The sequence below is a fragment of the Centrocercus urophasianus genome, unplaced genomic scaffold, assembly GCF_019232065.1.
Source record: "Centrocercus urophasianus isolate 14NV4802_14NV808 unplaced genomic scaffold, USGS_Curo_1.0 seq_15, whole genome shotgun sequence".
Taxonomy (NCBI): Eukaryota; Metazoa; Chordata; class Aves; order Galliformes; family Phasianidae; genus Centrocercus; species Centrocercus urophasianus.
Genome location: NW_024884697.1, coordinates 43,952,773 through 43,977,334, shown reverse-complemented (window position 1 = coordinate 43,977,334; position 24,562 = coordinate 43,952,773). Strand labels below are relative to the sequence as shown.

General features: G+C 35.8%; 1 protein-coding gene across 1 annotated transcript in view; it reads right to left on the bottom strand.

Moving 5' to 3' along the window:
- Window positions 1-1,391: 1,391 nt before the first annotated feature.
- CFAP54 (cilia and flagella associated protein 54) overlaps window positions 1,392-24,562 on the bottom strand; it is a 104,735-nt gene continuing 81,564 nt past the window's right edge. The window contains exons 54-69 of the mRNA XM_042815931.1: window positions 23,709-23,847; window positions 22,715-22,872; window positions 22,340-22,525; window positions 21,320-21,446; window positions 20,657-20,812; window positions 19,360-19,468; window positions 17,408-17,513; window positions 16,599-16,694; window positions 15,967-16,108; window positions 13,030-13,224; window positions 11,224-11,432; window positions 8,079-8,252; window positions 6,601-6,707; window positions 5,576-5,762; window positions 4,164-4,241; window positions 1,392-1,714 (exon numbers count right to left, since the gene is read on the bottom strand). Of these exons, the coding sequence (XP_042671865.1) occupies window positions 1,595-1,714; window positions 4,164-4,241; window positions 5,576-5,762; window positions 6,601-6,707; window positions 8,079-8,252; window positions 11,224-11,432; window positions 13,030-13,224; window positions 15,967-16,108; window positions 16,599-16,694; window positions 17,408-17,513; window positions 19,360-19,468; window positions 20,657-20,812; window positions 21,320-21,446; window positions 22,340-22,525; window positions 22,715-22,872; window positions 23,709-23,847 (2,289 nt within the window). The 3' untranslated portion in view covers window positions 1,392-1,594. The remainder of the gene's footprint in view (window positions 1,715-4,163; window positions 4,242-5,575; window positions 5,763-6,600; window positions 6,708-8,078; window positions 8,253-11,223; window positions 11,433-13,029; window positions 13,225-15,966; window positions 16,109-16,598; window positions 16,695-17,407; window positions 17,514-19,359; window positions 19,469-20,656; window positions 20,813-21,319; window positions 21,447-22,339; window positions 22,526-22,714; window positions 22,873-23,708; window positions 23,848-24,562) is intronic.

Below are 24,562 nucleotides of genomic sequence, written 5' to 3'. Positions count from 1 at the left end.
GTAAAAAAAATCTTCCTTATGTCCAATCTAATCTCCCCTCTTTTAGTTTGAAACCATTTCCCCTTGTCCTATCACAACAGACAGCTAAAGAGTCTCTCCTCTTCCTTCTTGTAAACCCCTTTTAGATTCTGAAAGGCCACTCTCAGGTCTCCTTAGACCCTAGTTACCATCCGTCAGACTCCCTGCAACATTTCCAGTCTGAATCTCTTGAAAATGGACAATCAAAAATTCATTATGATCATGAAAACATTTGCTCTCTCCAAACACAGTAACAGTTCCTTTGTATACTGCAAACAGCTTTCTGATGCATCTTAGATTGCATGTTTTTTGTGATCCTCTGTTTTGGTTGCTCATTGCCATTTTATCATAGAACCATTTGAGTTGGAAAGGAGCCTTAAAGGCCATGTGGTCCAGCTCCCCAGCAATGAGCAGGGACACCTACAGGTGACCAGGGTGCTCAGAGCATCCCCAGCCTGACCTTGCATGCCTCCAGGGATGGGGCATCCACCACCTCTCTGGGCAATCTGTGCCAGTGCCTCACCACTCTTACTATAAAGAACTATCACAACAGACCCTGCTAAAGAGCCTGTCCCCCTTTCTTATAGCCCCCACTTTAGGTACTGAAAGGCTGCCCTCAGGTCTCCTTAGAGCCTTCTCTTCTCCAGGCTGAACAGCCCCAGCTCTCTGTCTGTCCTTACAGGGAGGTGTTCCATTCCTTGCATTATTTCTGTGGCCCTCCTCCGAACACACTCCAACAGGTCCACATCTCTCCTGCACTGAGGACTCCACGTCCAGATGCAGTACTCCAGGTGACATCTCACCAGCACAGAGCAGAGGGGCAGGATCACCTCCCTCACCCTGCTGGCCACACCACTTTTGATGCAGCTCAGGGTACGGGTGCCTTTCTGGCACATTGCTGCCTCATGTCCAGCTGCCATCCACCAGTACCCCCAAGTCCTTTTCAGCAGGGCTGTGCTCAAATCCTTGTCTTCATTCAGACATTAAGCCATTAACAACCATTCTCTGGGCAAATCTCAGTCTCAAAACCAAAAGGCCCTTTTTGTAATTACAAAACCAATTTTAAAATTACTCATAATGCCCTGTTCCTGGAGGTGATCAAAGCCAACTTGGATGGGGCTCTGGGCAATCTGATCTAGTACTTGATCTAGCAGTTGCCAATCCTACCTGTGGCAGAAGGGTTGGAACTTGATGATCCTTGGGGGTCTCTTGCAACTCAAGCCATTCTATGATTCTATGAATAAAACTCTAGGATAAAGCAGTATCTCTTAAGAGATGCTAGAACACTACAAGCCTATCTACCTTTTCTAATCAATACGAAATTTTTGAAAAGATAGAAAATCCCCAACAAGCAAACTCACAGATTCTTAATCTCCTTTTTCAGAAAGTACCTTTAGTATATTTAGTTCCTAAAAACATATTTTAATTTTTAAAATTTAATTTTCAAATAGTTGAAAATGACCTAAAAATGAAAATGATAAAAACACATTAGAAGCCAAATGAAGTTGTTAAGAACAGAACTGAAGTCAAAATGTTTAACAACCAGCAATTGATTGAGTTATTGCAAAAACAGAATTTAGTGGAAAAGAGAAATGATCCAACTGAAAAGACTTTCTTCAGTTATTGTACAACCATTTGCAAGATCAAACATATCTTCCAAACTTGCTATTGATTGCAAAGTAATGTCAAATGGAATCTGAAAAACAGGAAAATAAATATCCATGAAGTCACTTTATTAAGTGTATAGCTACGAGAAAGTACATACATACAATATTCAAATATCTCATATTAAAGATCTACAACCAAAGGAATAGTTAGAAATGCTTATTGCCTCAATATAAGTTTGTGATTAATGACATTTCTAACTTGAAACTAGAAGCTTAGAGTTAAGAGGAGGAAACTTCTGTGAGTGGTCCACTCACAAAGTTTCTTTTGATCATCTGTAGGTAAAATGAAAATATTAGGAAAGAGCAGAAAGAATGATTAGCTATTTGGAAGGTTATTCCCAGGATGAGAAATTGGAAGAACTGAGTTAGCTGTAACCAGTGAAACAGTGGGCACTGATAAGTTGTTTTGTGTGCCCACCAGACATGGAAAAGAGCTATTTAGCTGATTTTACAACAAAAATGATTATTATGATATTAAGAAAAACTAACTGTAGGAAGGGAAGCATTAGAAGAGGCATTAGAGAGGTTAATTTTTAATGCAATTATTTTATTGAGAAATTTGCTTTTAACAGTTAAAATTGGAACTCCCAAGCATAATACATTATTATCTCCCTCAAGGACATAGCTATTCATTAACTAACTTTAAAAACAAGCTAGTGAATCAATTTTTATCCTTAGAAAATGAACAGTAAAATAATTTTAAATGAATAATTCAATGAAAAAGCATATTTTCCCCTTAGAAATGTAACTCAGTGCTAAAGCAAAAGCACCAGAAGACGCATGAAGAGAAAAAAGAGAATCAAAGAAGAGAAACTGGAAACATGAGAGAAGTTGAAGTGTGACAGCTGAGAGAATGAGAAAACAAATACCATAAATTAGAACGGACTTTACCCAATTAATTCACAAAAGACCAGCAACAAAAAATGTGAACAGAGATGAAAAATCGATGTAAAACTGCATATAAGCAATGTATTTTCTGCTTTTTCCTGTGTGTTTGAAAACAAAGGGAACGTACTACCCTATAGCATACATAACTCTGTGCTGAGATTTCCATCCTTTGCAAAAAAGACTGGGCAGTGCACACATACAACTTCTTTGAAAGTTTGGAGAAAGTACATAGAAATATTCTATACATAACAAATTGCTAAGGAATCTACTACTTCATCTGGCTCCAGAGAAGAATGAAGATACTCCAAGTCTTTAATGATAAGGCTTCACTGGCTCAATCAAATCCCCCGTATGTAATAGACAGAACAAAACAGAGCACATAACACCATGCCCTTACTGGAAGGACACTGCTAAATCTTGCTCTCTCATTTTCATTATAGACCCACAAAAAGAAGCTACGTGAAGGATTCATGAGAATTTACAAGTCTGGGAGGTCCATGGGGTTCTAGTTGTGCTCAGCTGCACCTTTCCCTAGGTTTTTGTCAAATCCATACAGTGGAAGGTGTTTCAGTGGGACTGTTGAAAGTACAGCTTTGCACAATGAAAGTGCATGTATGCTCTGACTTGGGTGAACAGAGAGATATGAAGATCTGGGATTCGGGTGGGAGAGACCTCCAGGATAGATAAAATAGCAAGAATGGTGCAATATATATAATAGGGGAATAGAAAACTTGCAAGACCAGCCTGTGGGATGCACAGAGCAGCATTACTGATTTTCTCTTCAGTAAGAGAAGGCCACTAGCCAAACTCTAGATAAAACTAGGTATTTCCTTTTGGTAAAAAAGAGCTACCTGACTACAAAGGAGTATAATTGAAACCTTATCTATTAATCATTCTATTTTGAGCAATTATAGGCAAGATATTTGAGGATTACTCAGATGGTATCATAGGTTATGGATTCAAAAATCGCCCTTGGAGCTTCTTGAGCCTTAGCAGCTCTTCTCCTCTACTGATCCTCTGGAATGGCTGAGAACACTGAGCAGAATTGTTGCTTGCTATGGGCCAGGTCCCATCATCTCCTGTTCCCATGGACTACTCTGGGATACTCAACTAAAATAAAAATTTGAATACAACAGCATGGACAAGAAAATGGTATGCTGTCTCTGTAGACATGTCATTGAAAAGGCAGAAGAAGCTAGAGAAAATAGATGGAAAACCCAAATAACTGAAAAAAGACAGGGATGGAAGTAAATTGTGTTTGGCAATTGCATCGTGGAAATTCAATAGAGGCCACATAAACGATGACCAGAGAATGGTGGATAAATTAGATAAATTCCTTGTGAGTGAGATTAATTTTGAATGCATTTTTGTATCTATAAAAAGGTGGCTCTAACAGTAACAGTATTCACAGCTGGCAATCATGCACATTTGTATTTTATTTGTAAAGATAGAAAAAGAACAGAAAGCCCAGCAATGGATGAGAAAAGAACTGAAAGATACTTAACCATGGTAAAATCTATGCTTCAGCCGAGCTAAATAATTGTTTTTACTTTAGAAAACACATTTTTACTATTAATGGGAATAGCATACCTCAGTTAATGGCAAGGTCATGACTGGAACAGCAGAGAGCAGAGCTTTGACTTCAGATAAGCACCTTATAGCCATTTCCTAGAGGAATACACAAGAGAAAATGGACCTGCTATCAGTTTCTTCTGCTAAGCTGAAGATGGTTTGGATTTACAACATTTTCCAGAACGATCAAGGTTTTTCTTTTTCTAGTTGAATTCACGGAAAAAAAAATTGTATAGTTTAATTAAAAAATTAAATTTCAAAAAATTGTGTTTGTTGTTCAAAGATAAGAGCCCAAACCTCACTGTTTTTACTCAGCTAAAATTGCTTCTGGCTCAGATATGAAATCCAACACACACATACTTTTGCTACTTGTTTACAGAAGATGTTATAAACTCTCTGACAAGATGTTGTTTCTACATGTCTAATACATGGCATGTCAATCTTATTAGTATTCAAAATGTTGCTTTTCCAATTACTGACATATATTAATGAAAGTTTGAGCAAAAACCTTCAGGTAATCAGAAATCCCCACTAAAGGACAGCTCTGTCTACTCTCCCGAAAACACCAAATGGCCAAAACATCATTTGTTTTCCAAGCTGGTAAAAAATACAGCTTCGTAATAATGGCGCAGTGCACAATTGTCACTGTTTCATAGCATCCATCAGACCAAATGACAGCCTCTACATCATTAATCATTTCATATAATAGATATAAAGAGAATCCTGTCACATGATAAATGTCTCTCACTTTGAAAATAAACGTCTATTTTGCCTTGGCATTTATCAAGCAGCAGTTATGCTGTGGCAACATTCTATTCCATTGACATTATCTCAAAGAGACCACATGGAAAATTCTGAAATTACCTCTTTTGTGTATGGATGTTGGGGGAGTTATTTGGTTGCAGACCATATTCAACCTTTTTAATAATAAAAAAAGAGGAAGGTGGCATAGAGAAAATGGAAATAAATTCACTGCCAATTTTACTTCACTCTCAATAGTGTTGTTACAAGGTTCCTATTTCAGAAACCATCACTCCCCACTTTGCATTGAAGATGCATAACTGATTTTTAAAATCCACTTTTGGGTTGATCTCCATGCTAATTTAACACCGTGCCAAGCATTTTCAAATGTAGATTGCTCTAAATTAGGCATCGATTTTCCAATTTCTCTCCCTGAAGATGTAGCTTGTATTTCCAAGGGGAAGGCTGAACACGCCTGGTATTTCTATAAAGCACCAAGCAATATGTGAGGAGGAGAAAAAGTAAAACAGTAAATGAAAAGTGAAAATATTTCAACATTCCTTGAAAAGAGAGAGGCAAATTTAATCTTCTATGTCTGCCTTCCAAGTTACCTGTCATTTATTTTCCCAAAATAGACATTTTAAATAAAACTGTCAGACATATTTAAGAGCAGAATTCTTCTTACATACTTCTGTTTTTTCATCAAGATGCACTTTTGCAATATTCATTTCAGTTTTTTCTGAAGGACTTGTTTTCAGCATTTCATTTTGTTCAAGAAAACCTGTAGGTTCTGCAGCTGAAGAGTTTCCCAAACTTTGCATCAGCATTTCAACTTGATGTTTCAGATTAGATAATTTCTCTCTCAAAGAAATAATTCTGAAATACAAGATTTTTAAAAATTGTTTTAATAAATCAATGGATTGCAATTAAACTGGCCTAGCTTGAATTATGTACTGCTTAGGTCGTAGATTTTCTTTCATTTCAAGATTGATCTCATAGTTTTACAATAAAATTTCCATTAAAGTGAGTGGAAATATGGAATGTATTATCTTTTTTGCATTAAAACAGTAGGAAGCAGCATTTTAAGAAAGTCTCTCTAATGAAAAACAAAACAAACAAAAAAAAAAACCCTCATTCAGCCAGCGCAAAGTGGGTTGGCAAAGGGCTGGCTGGGTGCCAGAGGCAGCTGTGAGTTCTTGTCCGATTCGTCCTTCCACTCCATCTGTTGAACAGTTCCAAAAATTCTGGGGTAAATGAGTGACAAGAAGGAAGTCAAGAAAAATGCCACTGAATATTAAATAAAGGGCTGTGTGTGGGGCTACAGCTGAGATAAACCCTTGCAGACTGAGAACTGTATGGGAAGAAGAGAGTAGCTGATCCTATGAGAGCCTGGCAATAACTGCTTAGACTGGTTCTTAAATTTACTAGCATTTTCTTTGGTTGCTATGCCAGTGTAATATAATTAACATATGCTACTCAGTTCCTTAAGAAACCAATCTAAAAGACTGCAATACTCTGAAGACACATGCTTGGACAGGTTTAATTCCGCGCACACCTTACAATTTTTATAGAGAGAGTCTCCAAAAAGCCAGAACGGATGCTTTTAGAAGACTTACAGCTGTTTGATGTTTTGTATTTTATCTTTTCTAGTCTTAATCATTGTCTGATATTTAATATGGCATGAAATATCAGGACAAAGTCAGTGATTACTTACCTCGCTAATGGAATCCACAACTGACCTGAAAACACAGACATTGAACTGAAAAACTTGACATTGCTGATCTTGACAGGCTCTGTATTATAAGCATAAAGCAGCAAAATCTGTAAAAGAGATGAAATAGATAAAAAAGCTATAATGTAGTATGGTGTAGTAGACCTGTGCTATTTCAGCAATACTGAATCATAATTACTATCAAATTCAGTGTACTGATAAAGATTTAGATGACTGACTTTCATAAAAAAGGTAGTGGCTGAGATCCTCTGAATTTGTACTACAATCAGTTTTTATAGATACTAAAGCAATTTATTAAGGGATATAATTTATATGGCTTTGAAAATGAGGTGTACTCTATAGAGTTGCAGTTAAAATCTCAGTCCAGTCCTGATCCTAGTCAATTAATTCTACTTACATTCAGTTCAAAAGTTCCTGCTTCAAGTAAGCTGAACAGAGAGCTTTTACTGAGTTTCAAAGGGCAATTATTTATGTTTCCCATATGACCTTGTGCATGGCTGTCATCACACTAAAATTAAATCCATGAACTGCACGTAACTCACCAGCCTAATACAGCAGGATCAAGATCAGAGCACAAGATGATGAACTAGAATGTTCTATTCTTTCACTGAATTAATCTTCTGTACAATTAAATGTATGCTCCTAGTAGTAGCTGAATATATTGGCTATATGGAAAGTGTCAAGAATATGGCATTCATAAACAACTTATTTTCAAAGGTTGTCTCCAGATCTCCACTGATCTGTAAGGCCCAGTTGAAATAACTTAGAAAACTACATTGAATAAGACATTCTTCGCATAACTTCACATAGCTTTATTAGCTTTCTAGCAGATATGAAAAGGATCTAGTAAAAATTTTGACATTGATCTGCTAAGCCAAAACATTTGGAGACAGCGGGTATCAGAAATTGTACCTACATGCAATTCCCTTGTTTAAAGACAACACGGCTTCCCTCTCCCAGTCTCTCACTTCAACACAAACCTGCAGCTCCTCTTGCCTTTCATTTTCAATCTGATTTCTTAGGGGAATGTGGTCCAAGAAACCCTATTTTCTCTGCATATGCATAGGTTGGCTTTTCTAACAGCCTCCCATCAAACACTGCTGTTAGAATATCTTTAACCTTCAGCCTAATTTCAAAGAAGGGTGATCTCATCCAAATTTAACATAGTGGAGGCCTTAATGACTTCAATGTCTTGCAAAAGGCATGAATACAATACGGGCTGGAGGCTCTGCATCACCTCCAATATTTTCCTTTGGCCTGTCACCAAATGATTGTCAGAGTGTTCTGTGTCTTGCATAGCAGTTTTGTGTCAGAGTAAATTAATAGCTCTCTGCTGTCCAGCTTGATAAGTGACATAGGTATAACTCAGTTTAAAAGCTGATCGTTGATGGCACAATATTGATCAGAAATGAGACTTAATTTGTTTTAATACATAAAGAACTGCTTTGGTGTAGTTATACCTTAGTCTCCGTATCATTGGTTGGCTTTGCCAGAGGAGGAATATACCACTGAATGCTAATTTCTTTATTTGAAGCGTTTGTTGCCCTACTCTCTGTCTGACCGTCTGCTTCTGTGATGGCAGAAACTGGAGAAGCTATCTTCACACACAAAATTCCAGAATTTTCAAGAGACGCCTGAAACACACACATACAAAACAGTAATAGTAATGACGATGATAATTTTTTTGGTGTGGCATGCATTTGCTTATAATAATCTACCATCCCTTAGTATCAGTATGACTTTCAGTCCTGAACAAATACATGTTTATTTAGATAAACAGGTAATTTTAAAAGGTGTTAGTTTTACCAAGTGAAAGCATTGCGAAGTTCACCTGAAGCAATATTTCTAACGACAATACAAAGGACCTGGGCTGACTTAGACAGCTACAGTATCTGTGATTGCTATATCTGACTTGTGCTCCTCGTGATTTTATCCTTTTAGTTAAAAAGTAAGATTTGACACACCATACCAGAGTTATAGCTAAGAAAGCAAATGAACTGCTATCCATATTGATAATTAAAAACAGATCTGAATGCCAGACTGATGTCTTATTTATGCTTTTTATTTTTTTTTTTATTTTTTTTTTTTTTTGGTCATCAGCTGTACTGCTAACAAAGAGTGATATTTACAAAAATGCAGTCATTTAATTTGTGAGGATTTTTCATATATATTATCTACTGAGATACATGTCTATACATATCTACTGAGGAACATTAGCAGGCATCACCCTTTGGACATCATTTACCAAGGAAACAATTGGAGGAGTATTGGCAACCAACATTCTTTTATGAATAAAAGTCTTTAAAAATTGCTGAAGATTTTATTTAAAGGCTGAACAGTGCCATGCCATGTTTTAAAAGTGTTTTGCAGATTTGCAGAGAATAGAGGAGGCTAAAAAATGGCAATTTGAGGGAATAGTGATGCTCTTTGGAGACATAGCATTGCCATCATTGATTCCAAAATATGAATACACCTGCCTGGGGCATTAGTTCTGGTTTTGAATACTTTGAATATTCATTGCTGAAAAAGCCTGGGAATTTTACCCTACTCATTTTCAGAAAAATGCAGCTCATGACTGACATAAGGCAATAAATCTAAATGAGTGGAAGATGGATTTTTCACTCTGACCTAATCGTACTTCACTGATGTGGCTTTATGAAGCGAAGATAAAGATGGAGTCATGCATGCTATAGTCATGCATTTCAACACATTCATGTACTTTCACTATGGCATGGTACAATTAACTGGGGTTGATCCATGCTGCATAGATTGAGAATACCAAGGCAGTGTTAACAGTGGCTGTATCCCATAGCTCATCACAAGTAACCCACCTAGAACAAGAACATTTTGTATTCAGAATCTTAGATTTTAGTTTTGGCAATTAATCACCCATGATCCTGCTAACATGGAATGTGAAGAAAATTATCTGAAATAGACATACATCTACATGGAGGTGGAACAATATCACCTGTGACACATCCTACAATTAAAGGTCTCAGAAGTTCATTTTATGATATATAGAATCATAGAATGGCCTGGGTTGAAAAGGACCATAATGATCACCTAGTTTCAACCCCCTGCTCTGTGCAGGGTCGCCAATCACCAGACCAGGCTGCCCAGAGCCACATCCAGCCTGGCCTCAAATGCCTCCAGGGATGGGGCATCCACAACTCCCTTGGGCATATTTTTTTTAAAATATGCGGTAGACTTTCTTTCTTCATGGAACTACATCTTTTGTTATTTATATCAGATTGACTCTCTTTGAGGAAAGATACTGTAACTGCTCTGGTCAAACTGGAGGGTTGCTGATTTACATACAACTATTTATCTATTTGACCTCCTTGAAAGTCTGAGAACAAGGAGCTGGCTTCAAGTGTTTCCGTTCCTACATGCTATCATGGATTGGAGGAAGGGGGGGGGGGAGGAAAAGTATATAAAATGCCACTGGCACATAATTTTATTTGTAAACACCCTAACATACTTGGATTCTTTGTTCAGTAGAACTGAAAAAAAACCACTTGTGAGACAAAAACAAGACACATGTAAGTGAAACAATTTTGTACATAAAATTTACTCTTTCTGAAATTATTTGTACTGTTAAAAATACCAGTATCAAATTACAGGAACATTAAAAAAATAAAAAGAAACTTGCACAGTTTTCAGAATAGTTAAAGCTTCTAAAAATATTGTGATAAAAATCAATGAAGCTTAGAATTTAAAAAAGTAAGGGCTTTGTGCTTGTTAGCTGTCTGCAACAGTGAAGCTAACACACGATTATGCGGCTTGCACCTGTCACGAACATGACAGCAAGCTCTGAAGCTTATTATTCCAGGACAGTGTAATACTAATTATGTCAAAAGAAGAGCAGACAGAGTAAAATAATTTTTGATATACGATGGCTGTTACAAATGTCACATACCATATATTTACAATATATTCAGTGGCACAGTCAGCTCTTTGTTGGAAAATGAGTAATGATGTGCTGTCCAACACTGCAGAAAGTTCACCAACTCTGGAAGAGTTACTTTCAAAAAAGTATTTTTATTCACTTTGATAAAATAAAAAGTTCTCAATCCGCAAGGCTCTCCTGCCTCCATCTAACCCTGAGCAAAGGAGACGGAAACTAAACCACAGAGAGTAAGCTGTCATTTTAATTTTTTTTAGTATTAAGATATTTATTATATGAGAAGTGGAATGGAGAAACTTGGAAGAAAATTATTTTGAAACTGGATCTTCAAATTCTTTTCCCATTCAGTGTTCAGTAAATATGCCATGGTCAGCGTAGACTCCAGAATTTCAATTTGGTATTTTTCTCAGTGGCATAGCCTGAGCTGCTTACATATCTGAAAGCTCAGATAGGCTGTTTGGAAGCCAGAAAAGACTGATTTTCTAGTCCAACGCTAGACAGAGAAAAAATTCTAACATGAATTAAATTTGAGACACATGGCTCCACCAAATTTTGAGAAAATGTACCTTCTGGATAATTAATTTCTTCCATCAGCAGTGCTCCCAGAAACATCACCCCTGGAATTTGTGAGAATCTGAAGAGCTGCACAACGCAACTGTAATACATACTTCTGAAAAATCCATGAGAACAGCAAATACCTTTGAAGAATCAAGTGGACTAGCATGTGACACTTCTAAATCTTGTAGCTGTTCTGGGAAGTTCTCGAGACAACACACAGAATATTCAAATAAGTGTTTTTTGAGAAAGGAATGCATTTCTGCAACACGTAGAACAATCCATGAGTCAAAAAGAGAATTCAAGCATCCACCTCTTTCAGAAAGTGATCCAAGTCCTGATTTATGGGCAGCTTTGAAAAGAGATTATTTTTATTATGTTACCATTTGCCATTTAAATGTAAACTTTTAAAAAGTAAATTCATACCTTTTAAAATGCAGTAAAATACGTAGATTATATAAATCAATTCAATAGCAAATAAATGCATTTCCAACAATTATACTGATTGTCCTTGAATATTGCTACAGTTTTCATACTGCGAATTTTCACTAGAGACTTGATCATTAACAAAGCTCTGTCTAGATGTAGTAAGCAGTGTAAAGAGGAAGATGCATATTTGGGGTTTAGCAACTTAAATTTAGATGTGTAAGCATCAGTGTATTCTCTAGACTTCTAAGCACCAACTAGAACGAAGGCATACTTAGTCAAGATCATAAAAAGCAGCTCTTTTGTTCACCCAGAGTTAGATAGCTAGTGGCTGATGAGCAACTCGTCAGGCTGCATCAACAATAACTGCAGCTGAGATACATACGCACATTTTGACGTTTACCTGTAGACACCTTACTGTCCTTACAGTTCTGTGGTGAGGTACAATACTTTTCTTTCATATGATACTACAAGGAAAAGATTCCAACCCTCTCTGTAATGATTAGTTCAGAGTTGCTAAGTTTCTCTCCAGAGAAAGTCTAGTACTGAAACCTCAAACAAATCCCTGTATGTACAATCTGGTCTGATTCTTACTTATCAAAGCACCACTTCCACATCCAGCCCTGAAAGTAATAGATTCTTACTCTGTTTAAAAGGTTCTGTCTAGGTTTGTAGTGAAATAAACCAAGCACATAACATCTGGGCATTTAGCCCAAATGCTCAGTAATGTTCAGCATTCAATTTAAATTACAGTCACTTTCCATCTTCACAAACAGACCTTCAAACTAAACTGCTCTTTTTCTGATCTGATTTAAATCTGACATACCTAAAATTAAAATAATACACAGCTTAAGTTTGTGGGTTTTTTGGTTTTGTTTTTGTTTGTTTGTTTGTTTTGTGTTTTGTTTTTTGTTTTAATGCTCCAGAGATAGTGCAATGCTATAATAAGATGGAAAACACAGCAATGACAGCAGGTAGCAGAGTCCCAGGCTGCAGCAAGTAAGGGTAAGCCCAAGTGCAGCAGCTGTAAAAGGTAAAAAGCTATTTACCTTCAGAAGGCCTCAGGTAGGCAGAGATCTCCAGCAAGATCCCCTTGCCTCCATTGCCAGCCCTTACAGGAGATGTGGGAAAGGGTGGATTCTGGTTGCACTCCTTCCAGTCACGCAGGTAAAACTGCATGCACCTAGGCTCCCCTGGGTTGGCCTGCCTTCCCACCAGGTGTTCAATCACTGCTTCAAGCCCTGACTTAGCGTTTCTGCTACAGATAGTAACAGAAATTAAGTTTTGAGGGATTCTTTTCATGGTATCTTTAAGGTTTGTGAATAACTATTGATATCTTTACCTACAACACTTGTACACTGATACAAGTCATGACTTCAGTGAAAACTTTTCACTCTTATGCAATTTAAAGAAAATAAAAATGAAACTTTCTCAGATTTTGGACTTAAAATCTGATACTTTAGACCCATAAAAATCAGTGTGTCATCTACAGCAGTTTTCCAGAAGGAAGACAAAAATCATACCAAATAGGTTTGCGTGACAAAGCCCTTTTATATAACTATGATATCGAATTAGGTGAACCCATGTTATTATCTCTTTCTTCTGGCTGGAGCTGGTGTCAAGACATTCCATTCCTTCATTTTGGTTCTTCTCCTTTATGATTTGTTTATTTTCAGTAGAAGATGCTGTATGACTTCCACAAACAACATTGTATCCATCTGCAAATCCAGTAACAGATGAAAAATAGATGTTAAGCCAAAGGTTGCAATTCAAAACCTGTTTCTGCATTGTGTTGGAACTCGCTGTCTGTAACTAAAAAAGGAACTTGTGAACTCAATTATGTTTTTCATAAGAGGAATATTCTTCATATTGTTTCAGCACTTTTTGAACATTGTAAAGAAAATATTTCTCTGATCATAGCCAAGAATCTGAGTGATCCTGGCAAGAAAGATAGAAGGGCAGAGAACAGCTTTCCTCCCTCTCTCTCTCTGAGCTGTGGAAGAGCCAAGCAAATGCAGAAGTCACAGTGCTTTGTCTCCAATCTGTGGGCCACACAGCCACCCATCTGCATCACAGTGTTCTGACTCATTAGTGATATAGCTATACATCATGTTTAGATCTATTTACAAATCTTTGTTAATTAAAACATTTAAATAAACCATTTAGCTTAAATTGAGATCTGTGTCTAGTCTCTGTCGTCTAATGCTTACCCTGAATCTTTGAAATCTACAGCAAAATGCAATCCTACTCCTCTCTATTAGTGGAATCACAAAAGGCCAAATTAATTACACTACGTGCTCTCCTGTACAACTGGAGCCTGACATCACAAGTGAAGTTCAGACAGAAACCTATAAAAAAAATCTGTGTATGTTTTGCCAGCACAAAATCTTCGCAAAGACTGGATTCCTCACTTCTTGTTCATATCCTGAGCCAAACTGTAGTTCCTAAGGGGCACGTTTTAGCTTTTTTTTTTTTACACATTCTTTTTCCCTCCAAGCATAGTAAAAACCAAGAGACAGTAAAGCTTAGCAGGTAGCATTGTTACTCACTGAGGAGCAAACCAACGTGATCAGCCTGAATGGGAAGGATTTCTGTTGCTCTTACACGGAAGAAAAAGGTCTTGTAAGATCTAAGGAAAGCTCAGTAGTGTAGAATGAGGATCCAAGCAATGATAACTCTGCTCCACTCAAAAGAAATGTCTTACATTATACACGTAACAACAAGTGAACTGGAGTAGTAAATTCATGATGAGCACTTAGTGAATCACAGGCATCCCTGCAGATGTCATCAATTGCAGCTTTAGCAGATGAACATCCCAATGAGGCTGATCTGAACTTAGAACAGTTAAGTACTCAAAAATGTCTATTGTCCACTTCAATTCAATCCAGTTCCTTTTAGATACTAGTGGATTATCAATTAAATGTCTTCTTGACTATGTATTAAAAAACTCTTTGTTTGATGCTGCCTAATAATCATACACAAAAAGAGGGGGGGAAAAAGCAGTACAATTATCACTATCATAAACTATGATTTATACAATTTTATGCTGTATCAGTATTTCTCTATCAAAAGCCTACACACGTCTTCTGATCTGTTTCTCATTTCAAATTGAACAAATATTTTATTACTAGTAGTAAACTTCCAGAAAGTCATGTGTGCTTCTACAAAATCTGAATGCCTTTATTATTCCTAACATTTCACTAAGTGTAAAAACAGAATTTACTTAAAATATCTACATTGTATATTACCAAAACTTAAACATTGTGTTTCATTAATGGCTGTAAAGAAAATATTTGCCATGCAGTGCTGATCATTTCCATTTCAATTTATGTTTGTATATTTTGGCCTACTTTGCTTTTCTGCAGTTTCATTTTTCCCTGCACTGCCCAACTGTACTATCAGGATAAACACCTTCTGCATTTGCTACAATTAAAAAAAAGGATCTGTAATTATAAACAAATGGTGCTAGCACAAGACAATTAGATTGATGGGAGGTCTTAGCATAAAACACTTGATTTCATAAACCAATCAAAACACATATGTTTAAATGCTGTAAAGTAAGCAATCATTGCTCAGTTTTGCCAGCAACCATCAGGCAGAACAGTTCAATCTTTGTCAGCCATTTGAGATGACTGAAATGAAGCCACAGAACCAAAATTTTGTTACTAAATGTTTCCAAGTGTAAAAATAAACAGAATTCCTAATTGCATTCAATTTGTATTTTCTGAAAAACTTGCATTCCATCAAATCCAGTCATTATAAAATAACTGTTAAAGTTGGAAATAAACAAGGCAAAGACAGTTCCACAGAAAAGCCAGTGGAACAATCTCTAGTAGATAATACATAGAACCTGAAGGGCACATTCTTATTAGCCTGAGTTTGGCATGTAAAATGCTGTACCTAGGCAAATAATTCAGCAAGAGGTGGGATTGTTTGTTTGGTTTGTCTGGTTTGCTGTTTTTTGTTATTGTTGTTTTGTTTCATTTTAGTGGGAAGCTATTCAACATCAACATTTCTTTGTAAAACCATAAGAAAAAGTTAAAATCTCCAAGGAAAAGCTGTATAGCTATAGGAAAACTGAGTGCTTGATAAAAAAAACTGTGATGACTGACTGGGGGCCATAAGTAGAAACCTAGGGAAGCCTTGTAACAAAGGTCCATCTATGTTCCTAAAAGATGTGTGCTATTCCTTTCACTTTCTTTCTCTGATCCACAGGATGCAACCAGTGCCATTTTTCTTACCCTATCAAACACATAAACTGGCTGATATTGAAGATCCAAACCAAGGATTAGTCAGGTGACCTAAACTGCGTATTTCATGCTGTCAAGATTCAGCTTTTCCTTTCTAAATCTGACTTGCAGTTTTTATAAATGAAAAGTAGATGACAAATGTATATTAGATTATAAGGCATATATTATTTCTTACTTAATGTTCTAATATTACTAGGCAGAAAATAATACCAGACAAGTAATCTCTGTATGAAGCAAGAAGATCCATGGAAGCAAATTCTGGGATTTTCTGCTGTACTGTATCCTTCACATTGTTTTCTTTAATGCTCTCCATTCCAGTTAATAGCTGAGAGGCAACCACTGCTTCACTGACCTAAAAATAATATTTATTTTATTTAAGACCTTTTCACTGTGATATTTATACAGATTTTAAAATGTGAGATCAGCAAGCTAACAATGAAAAATTAATTATCCAACATATTATATTTTTTAAAAGCATCTGTCATATGGTACATTCTGTATTTAAATAAATCATTATTGTTGGCAGCTTAATTACTACACAAGTGATTTCAAATCAGATATCTTCACCTGGGTGCCACTGATGTCTACCCACACGTCAAATACATATGCACATATCAGGCACTGTGCTGTTATATTTGCATTTAATCAACATAGAGGCAAACAGGGTCATGTCTGTCCATGAGAGATTAAATGCACCACTCACACAGTGTCCATTCTAATTTCCTCAAATTAAGACCCATGCCAGAAATTTCAGGGAGCCTTAATTCTTGTCTTGTTTTTGTGTGTACATTGTAAGAGATAAAACTAGGCCAAAAAAAATCTCTTTAGAATATTGTACCAACCTGTCTGGCTGCTCTTACTGCAATCCAACCTCGTACTTTACAGTCTTCTGATTTCAGAGCCTCACCAGGAGAGGAAGAAAGTTCTCCAGCAGAGATCTAAGGTTACACACCCATTCTTAATTACGATTCTAAATGTACTGTGGTAAAATATACTTCGATGGTAGCAAAAATTCTCAGACTTACAGAATTGTTTCATTTAAAACTAAAAATCAGCATTGATTTTGTAAATCCATGGAGTTGAATGCTAAAATTTAAAAAGTTGCTCCTCTAAAATATACTATTACCCTCACTGTTCTATGGATTTTTGGTATAATTTTCCATTTTATACAATCTTAATTATCCTTTTCCAATTCTTTCATATTGAACATTACACACTTAAAATGGTTACTAGGTGCTTTAATGTGGTTAAAACCTTTTATAATTCTCATGTTTGAACTGGAACAAAATAAAATCTAGTTAAGTATTACTACATTAAATCATGTTAGAATGTTCCATGTTCTTTGCAAAGATGGAATTAACTAGTATAGAATCAGGAATGAAACCACTTGGTTCTGTTTCTTCCCATTTTATAACAAAAAAAAATGTTTAAAATGTTATCATATTCAGTAAAAAATGACAAATCACAGCAGACATTATATAATTCTACTCCTGTACTGTGTGATTTCTTCATGTGGTTTTTCTAGTAGGATTTTCATACCAGTACTATTTACAGGTCATGCTAAGTAATAGCTTGGCAAGATGAATGGTGCTCTAACAGAAAGATGCTTCCTGCTTTGAAGATGCCATTACGCAGAAGACAGAAAACATACCTCTGATTTTGAAGCTGCCATCTTGTCTCTTTGTGACAAATTCTCATTATTCGTGGCAAAATGCAAATATAATAGTGCTATTTCAAGGTATGATCTTCTGATTAGCCTGTAAGAGACAACACACAAGTTAATCAGTGTTACTACAAAAGAAAGTGTTATGATAAGACTTGCCAGGCAGCATCACCGTATAAATCATTTATCCAGTCCGAATCATGTGCCTAAAACACATCTCCTTTCAAAGAGCCAAGTAGTTTGCTTGTTTGCTTTGAAGTCTCAGTGAGTCTAAAACATCTCTACAGTATGCTTAACATATAACACGATGGTTTATGAGTTTGACAAATAAAATTTGTGCCACGAGCAACAAGCAGTCAACAAAGGTTTAGTAAGAAAACTGTAATTCTAAAAGTGATCTTTCAGTATAGAACCAACAAGCGTTGCTCTTCCTTCCTCAAGTCAAGGCATATATCTGTTGTCGTGGTTTCCTTGACATGTGTATGGCAGAATTTGGATATGGGTCTTCAGGGAATCCATAAGAAAATCCTTCTCTCTTCCAAGAACCAGCAAAAACACTAAGGGTGACCAAAATAATCTTTGGACTCAATGAGCAACCTTCTTAGTTCCAAGTTCTATACCAGAATATTCTACATCTTCAGACAAACTGTCCTTATGAGCTCCTTCCACTATTTCCTTCTCCTTTGTTCACTTTTACAGTAGTATCATAAACCAGGCCAAAATAAATGTAACTGCAGAACTTCTTCTACATTTATATTCACTGGATGTTTCTAAGTCTTTTTTATGTAGATTCCTCCCAGCACTGCAGAACTCTGCAGATTTCCCCTAAGAATTGGCTTCCCTCTTAGCAACAAACTCCTGCACACGCAGTTACTCTTTTGGACAGTCGTATTGCATAGAGTTGCTGCTGAGACAGTCCCATAAATTCCAGTTGGTGTGACTTGTTGAAGCAAAGTATGAAAGTCACAGAATGATGTACAGTTCAGGAAGAGAAAAAGTAAGTGTGAAAATGACAAGTTCTGCACTTGGTTGGCCACAATTTTCTTGTCTCACTAAGTAAAAAGAAGTATTTCAGGCATGAAGACACGACAATTTCATAGATATCTGAGGGCTTATATGAAGATGATTGGGATGTTTAGTTATCTAAAATAAAGACAGTCAGGGTCCATCGATGCTGCTGTAAAGACTTTTAGAAAGATTGTAGCAAATTAAGTAAGAGTGCAGCAAATTAAACTTGGAAAACATCACCACAGCCCTTTTCTCTACCATTCTCTATCATGCTGATGGCTTGTAGAGGATTTCACCTTGCTACTGCTCCAGTGTTCAGAGTTCTGGTTCATTAACATAACTAACAGAATACCCACACAATCAAGATAAATTGCTGTCTTTACACTGTCTGTAAACATACATGGCATATTATTCATCAAGACTGGTCAAGAATTTAAAAAAAAAAACACTAAAGTCCAATATGTCAGAGTTGCTTGAAAGAATTTATTGGCTGGCTTGCCTCAGTTCTTCAGGCATCTTCTATGCAGATAACTAATGCCAAAGTCACTGTCCTGATATCTGTTGCAAACACATTTTCTACACTCCTTCTGCCTCTGTTCTGCCTTTTTCTGGCTGCTAACCTTTTCAAGCTGGATTTCTATTATCTGGAAGAGGGCAGACCACAGCTCATCTTCTGAAATATGAATAAAACTCCTCTTTACCTATCACTGTCTCTGGTCTTGAGAGCGGGAAAGAAATTTGGAAATAAAAGCAAAAGCCATAGCTTCATATACTCAAAAATATGTTTTAAAATTGTCTTCACATTTGTTTTAAGTATGAATATACTGTAGTTCTACGCTACAACATTAAAGAAAACAGCCCAAAACCACAAGAAATCCAACATCAAATCTTAGTAAAAGATCATATTTTGATATTTATATATATTTTCTTACTCAAAGTTTTGATCGTGTTCCTGGCTCAGTTTTATAGCTTCCAGCAGGGTTTCAACAGCTCGATATGACTTGTTATTGCCTGCTTTGCTTATCTGGCATTCCACCTTACCTAAGAAAGAAATATAGAAAGCTAGTTTGCAAGATTTTACTGGTTTTTGTTTGTTTGTTTGTTTTCTGTAAGATCTAAGCCGCTTGCCTCCTAGGAAAATTCAACAATGGATTGCATTATGATTTTTCTTCCCATAAGCAAAATCCTTTCCAGATTTTTTTAATGTTATGCACAAATCCTGTATTAGAAGTTATTTCATAAAGTAGCTAAAATAATCAATCTTTGGAACCATAATGACACCTAATATGTAGCAATCTTAACCAGAAGATCGTTGTACATTGTGGGGCTAGAGATCCACATAACAGTCATTGTGTAGGCCTGTACATAGCCAGAAGGATGTTCCCTGGCCACAGGATGAATTTAGCCAGTCAGAACAAAGAGAGCCTGTTAGCATCACCTTTTTCCCACCAGTTATTATCCCATTTGCAGAACCTTGCCTTTTTGTAAAATTGTAGCAAAATTTAAGTGAAATTTCTTTTTGTTTGACAGTAGAAACAATGAATATAATTGTTTTCTTTTAAGACAATCTTTTAACTGTTCCAAAAGACAAGAATTAGACAATCCTTTCACTGACAGGATGTTTATGGTGTACCACACCTTGACCAAAGGCCCACTCAATAACGAACAACTTGGGATTCTCAGCAAGTGAATGGATGTAAGCTAATTTGCACTATCCTCATCTTTATAGTGTTAACTCTTGCAAATGGCATTTTAAGTGTTACTTCATAGAGTTTGAGTGCCTTTCTGGCTAGGATCCTAACAAACCAGCTCTTCATGGTGCAAAACAATGCCAGTGAAGTCCAAATGCATGCAGACATTGTGTAACTCGTTAGCTTTGTTAAGTCATTTAGAAATACTATATTAAGCTCTCATCTTCTTTACTTCAGACTGATGCAAATAAGCTAATTAGCTTTCTACAGTGTCTTAAACCTCATCAGCTATGCCCTTTGATCCCTGATAACACAGAGATGGGAAAAGTTCTACTGCAGTTGTGAAATTATTCATTGCATAATGCACCTTGTATTATGCTATCATGATATGAAACACAGAAAAGAAATCTGCAATTACAGGGATACGTACCCACACCTGTTCTATTTTGACAGGAAAACATCTTCCGTTTAGGAAAGCCCACAAGTATAAAATTATCATAGAAATGCTTTCATGACGAACAAACAGGATTTTATTTACCTATCTGAAAAAGAAGTTGAGCTTCCATATCTAATGCTTTTGTTGCAGATGCTCTGCAGAGCTTCAGTGCTGTTTCTAAATGTTTGAGAGCACGTAACCATTGCAGCGGATCTTCTCTTTCAGGTGTGCAAGCTACTCTTTCAGCTAATGTGTTTCCTAAGGAAAAACAAATAGACATCTCTTAGTAAACGATTTAATAAAAAAAACAACTTATGCAAAACAAAGTTAATTTCCTAGAACAAATACTGTTACATATTTGCCATTACAATCCAATTCTCAAAAATCTGACTGATTAATGGACATAGATATGGAAGTATCATACTATTTCACTACTTCACAATGCTAATGAGGTTTACTTAGACAATTCAAAATAAGTTTAGGCTACACAAATCATATCTATCACAAATGATCTGTAAGGACTGGCAGTAAGCCACTTCCTATCACTGCTCCACCTGACAGTTGCAGGCAGAACCCACCCCTCTGTGAGCATTAACAAATTCCAAAATTCCTTATCTACTAACCAGATCCAAAGGCTTCTCTGAAATAATTGGTTCCTTATCTTTACTTCTGACATATCAGCTTATCTTATCTGCTGATGTATAAAATATGAATGAAAATGAATGAAAAAAAATATATATATTAATGAATTGCATTTTTTCTTACCAATTCTCATTTTGACTTGGGCTAGAAGGTTTATATAGGGCAAGTAGATATTTTTTGCAGGTAGGACAAGGCAGGTCATTGTACTGTCTTCTATCTGCTGTTCAATATATTCTCCGCAAAAAAAAATCTATGAAAAGAGTGTGTTTTGTAAAACTGAGTTACAGATAGCAAATTAAATCCTTTGAAGAAGTAGGTTAGGTACTTGTAAAACCCTACAACTCAAGAGTTTCTTATAAAAGAGCACTAGAAGATGGTCTGATATTCTTGAACTCCTTTACTTCAATTTGTGATTGTCTTCTTTGCAGAGAAGTTTGGTATCAAACGGAGAATTTCAATCAACTCTTAATCAGATTTATTAACATCATTTTGGTTTCTAAGAGCAAATTCACTCAAAACAAGTTGTCTTTAAGAAGCAGAACTCCCAAGTCACCTTATTATTAGAAATAAACTGTTATGTCTCTGGAAAGAAATCTGACATTCAACAAAAGCCAGAGCCCAGAAAGGAAAAATAATGTACCTATGGACCAGTCAAACTTTTCATTGAAAAAAATAAAGCAATGGGGAACGCATTATAAATTACTAAGTCTGCAAGGATTTTCTAAGTCAGATGAGATTAAGGAATAAAGCTAAATTCTTAAACTTCAGTGCTCAGAAGTAAGGAATTTTATGAGATGTACATTTTCCCTGAGGTGCTCAGCATAATGTATCCCTCAGATTCAAGTGGGAAAACTGAGCCTTCAGCACCTCTGAAAAATGAAACTCCCTTTTTTAGTTTTCACATATGAATATACATTTGCAAGTATTCAGGGCTTTTTAAACCACAAGAATATCAGATTACTTAGGACCATGAATATACAAGATGAGTATACAAAATAAGCTTGGCAAGGTGAATTAGTTCTTTATAGTACATAATCTTGGGAAAATTCCCAATTAATGGGGATAGCCCTTTAAATAAATTATTAGAAGAGTTACCAGAATCATTGTAAGAATTTGCAAATGCTTTAAAAATTGTATACTCACTTCTTTCAAGGTGATTTCATGTGCCAAATTTAGTAAGTTTAATGGTTCCACTGCAGAAGAAGAATTTTCCATATTCTCTATTGTTTGCAGTGCTAGCACATCTGTCATCAGAAGCATACTTTTCACAAGAGTCAAAGAAGCTGGAGGAGAAATAAATTTATCCTCTTGGAGTAAACTGATGATATTCTGTTTGGACATAGATAACAAAAACCAATGTAGTTACTACTTTTGGTGTCTCTTTATGAGGACAAATCACACAAAGTGGAAAAAAAAATTTACTGTAGAGTCACTATTTCACGCTTATTTAATGCTGGCATCAGCTGTTCTGACTCTACAAAAAAAAAAAAGTCAACAGTTTCTCCTTTGTGCTCAAACCTGCAAAAGAAGTTCAATATCAGCTGTGGGACATCCTTCTTGCAGGTCAAGAATTGCTGCTTGCACCATCATTTCAGCCTGAGTCTCAATATCACCAAAGGCTTCTGCCTCTAATATCACTTCTTTTATAATACTTTTGCGTTCAGCCACATAATTTTCTAAAATAAGGAAATATGTGATTAGTAAAATATAACAGAAAAGACCACGTTATCTTCTTCCATTTTAACAAGTTGATTCTTCTCTAAAAATTTACAGGAAATCTGAAAATACAGATTTCACATTTTCCACTTCATAAATTTTGTGCCAAATTTGCTCTCAGAAAAGAAAAATTACAGTGTTTAAATCATACATTCTTTAAATTCATCCAAATGCATTTCTAATATGTAAGTCACCAGCATTAATAATTAGATTTTGCAGAGTAGATGTCATATTCAAAAATCTGATCTTAGTTAGCATTCCAAAATAGTATCACAGAAGAGATTAATATAAAAGTTTGTCTGCAGACCTGGACTGTGATTTTGATACTAGAGTGAGCTTCAGAGTTTATACTGTTTGTAGAACTAAGTAGGAAAAACTTTTTCTTTCACCATCAAACAAATCTTTAAATGTTCTTCATAGGATCTCATTTAAAACCTTAAAAAGGATCTAGAACATGATATGTTCATTTATAGGCAAAATAAAAAGTGGGAAAAAAAGCTTTTGTATTTTTAAGGCTAGTGGCTTGTATTTTTAAAAGACGTAACTATTTAATTTCACTTTTAATTACATTTGAAACTTTTTACTACATGATTATCAAAAGATAAACACCAATGTAATGTTTTGTGTTTTCAATGCTCTGAGGAGAGATTATATTCAGAAATACAGTACAGTATCCTTGCTGCTCTGGGTGAATTTATTACAAATAATTGCACAGGACCGTTAGTACTTTTATTTATGAAAAATAATTGAGTCTTCCCAATATACTCCAAAAGTCTAGATCAAAAAAGGATGATACCTTCCTTATCACCAACACTGGGTAGCTGTGTTGCTAGTGCAGTCACTAACATTTTACGACACCTTAGCCACAGATGTATATTCAGATGATCTTCTGCTATAGAACTGTGAGGCTGTTGAGCATCTTCAACACAAGAATCCTAATATTTCCAAAAGCAAGAGAAATGCTGATTATGGGATCAATTGCTTTACTACAAACAAAGCAACAGGACAATGCCAGTTTAAAATAAATCAAGTTAATGCAAATATATCAAACATAGATTCATAATCGTAACTAAAATTTTATTTGAAGAATAGATACTGTTAGTTGCTTGTTTTTTTATAGATACAGGAAGAGATTTAAATTAAATTCTGTGAAAAAATTGAAGCATTAACTAATTAAACCAGTTTTTATGGGAGTGTGCATAAATATATATTATGTGTAAGTGAAAAAAACTGAAGCACCACATGATGAGCAGCTCATGGAGAATAATTCCAAGACTCTGGACTTTGCTGATATCAAGAAGAAACCATTGCACTGAACTCTAAGGTACAGAATGGCCTACTGTAACTGTTTAGTGCGGCAATATTGAGTTCTGGCACATAAATAAAGATTAAAAACAAATTTCTAGTCTTTGATTTCTAGTTCAAAGCATTTCTAGTGATTAGAAACAAACACCAATTTAATGTAGTATTGGAAACACCTAGTAGAATTCTCAGCTCAGCTCCCTGTGCCATCTTCACATACTATAAACAGTCTTTTTATTACTAAAGCTTTGCAGTCCACAGCTAAGATTTGCTTCAGATTTGCTCCAGAAAGCAATAAAATGGCACTTGCTCTGTTCATAGGATTCTATTTGCCTTATTGTGCAAATG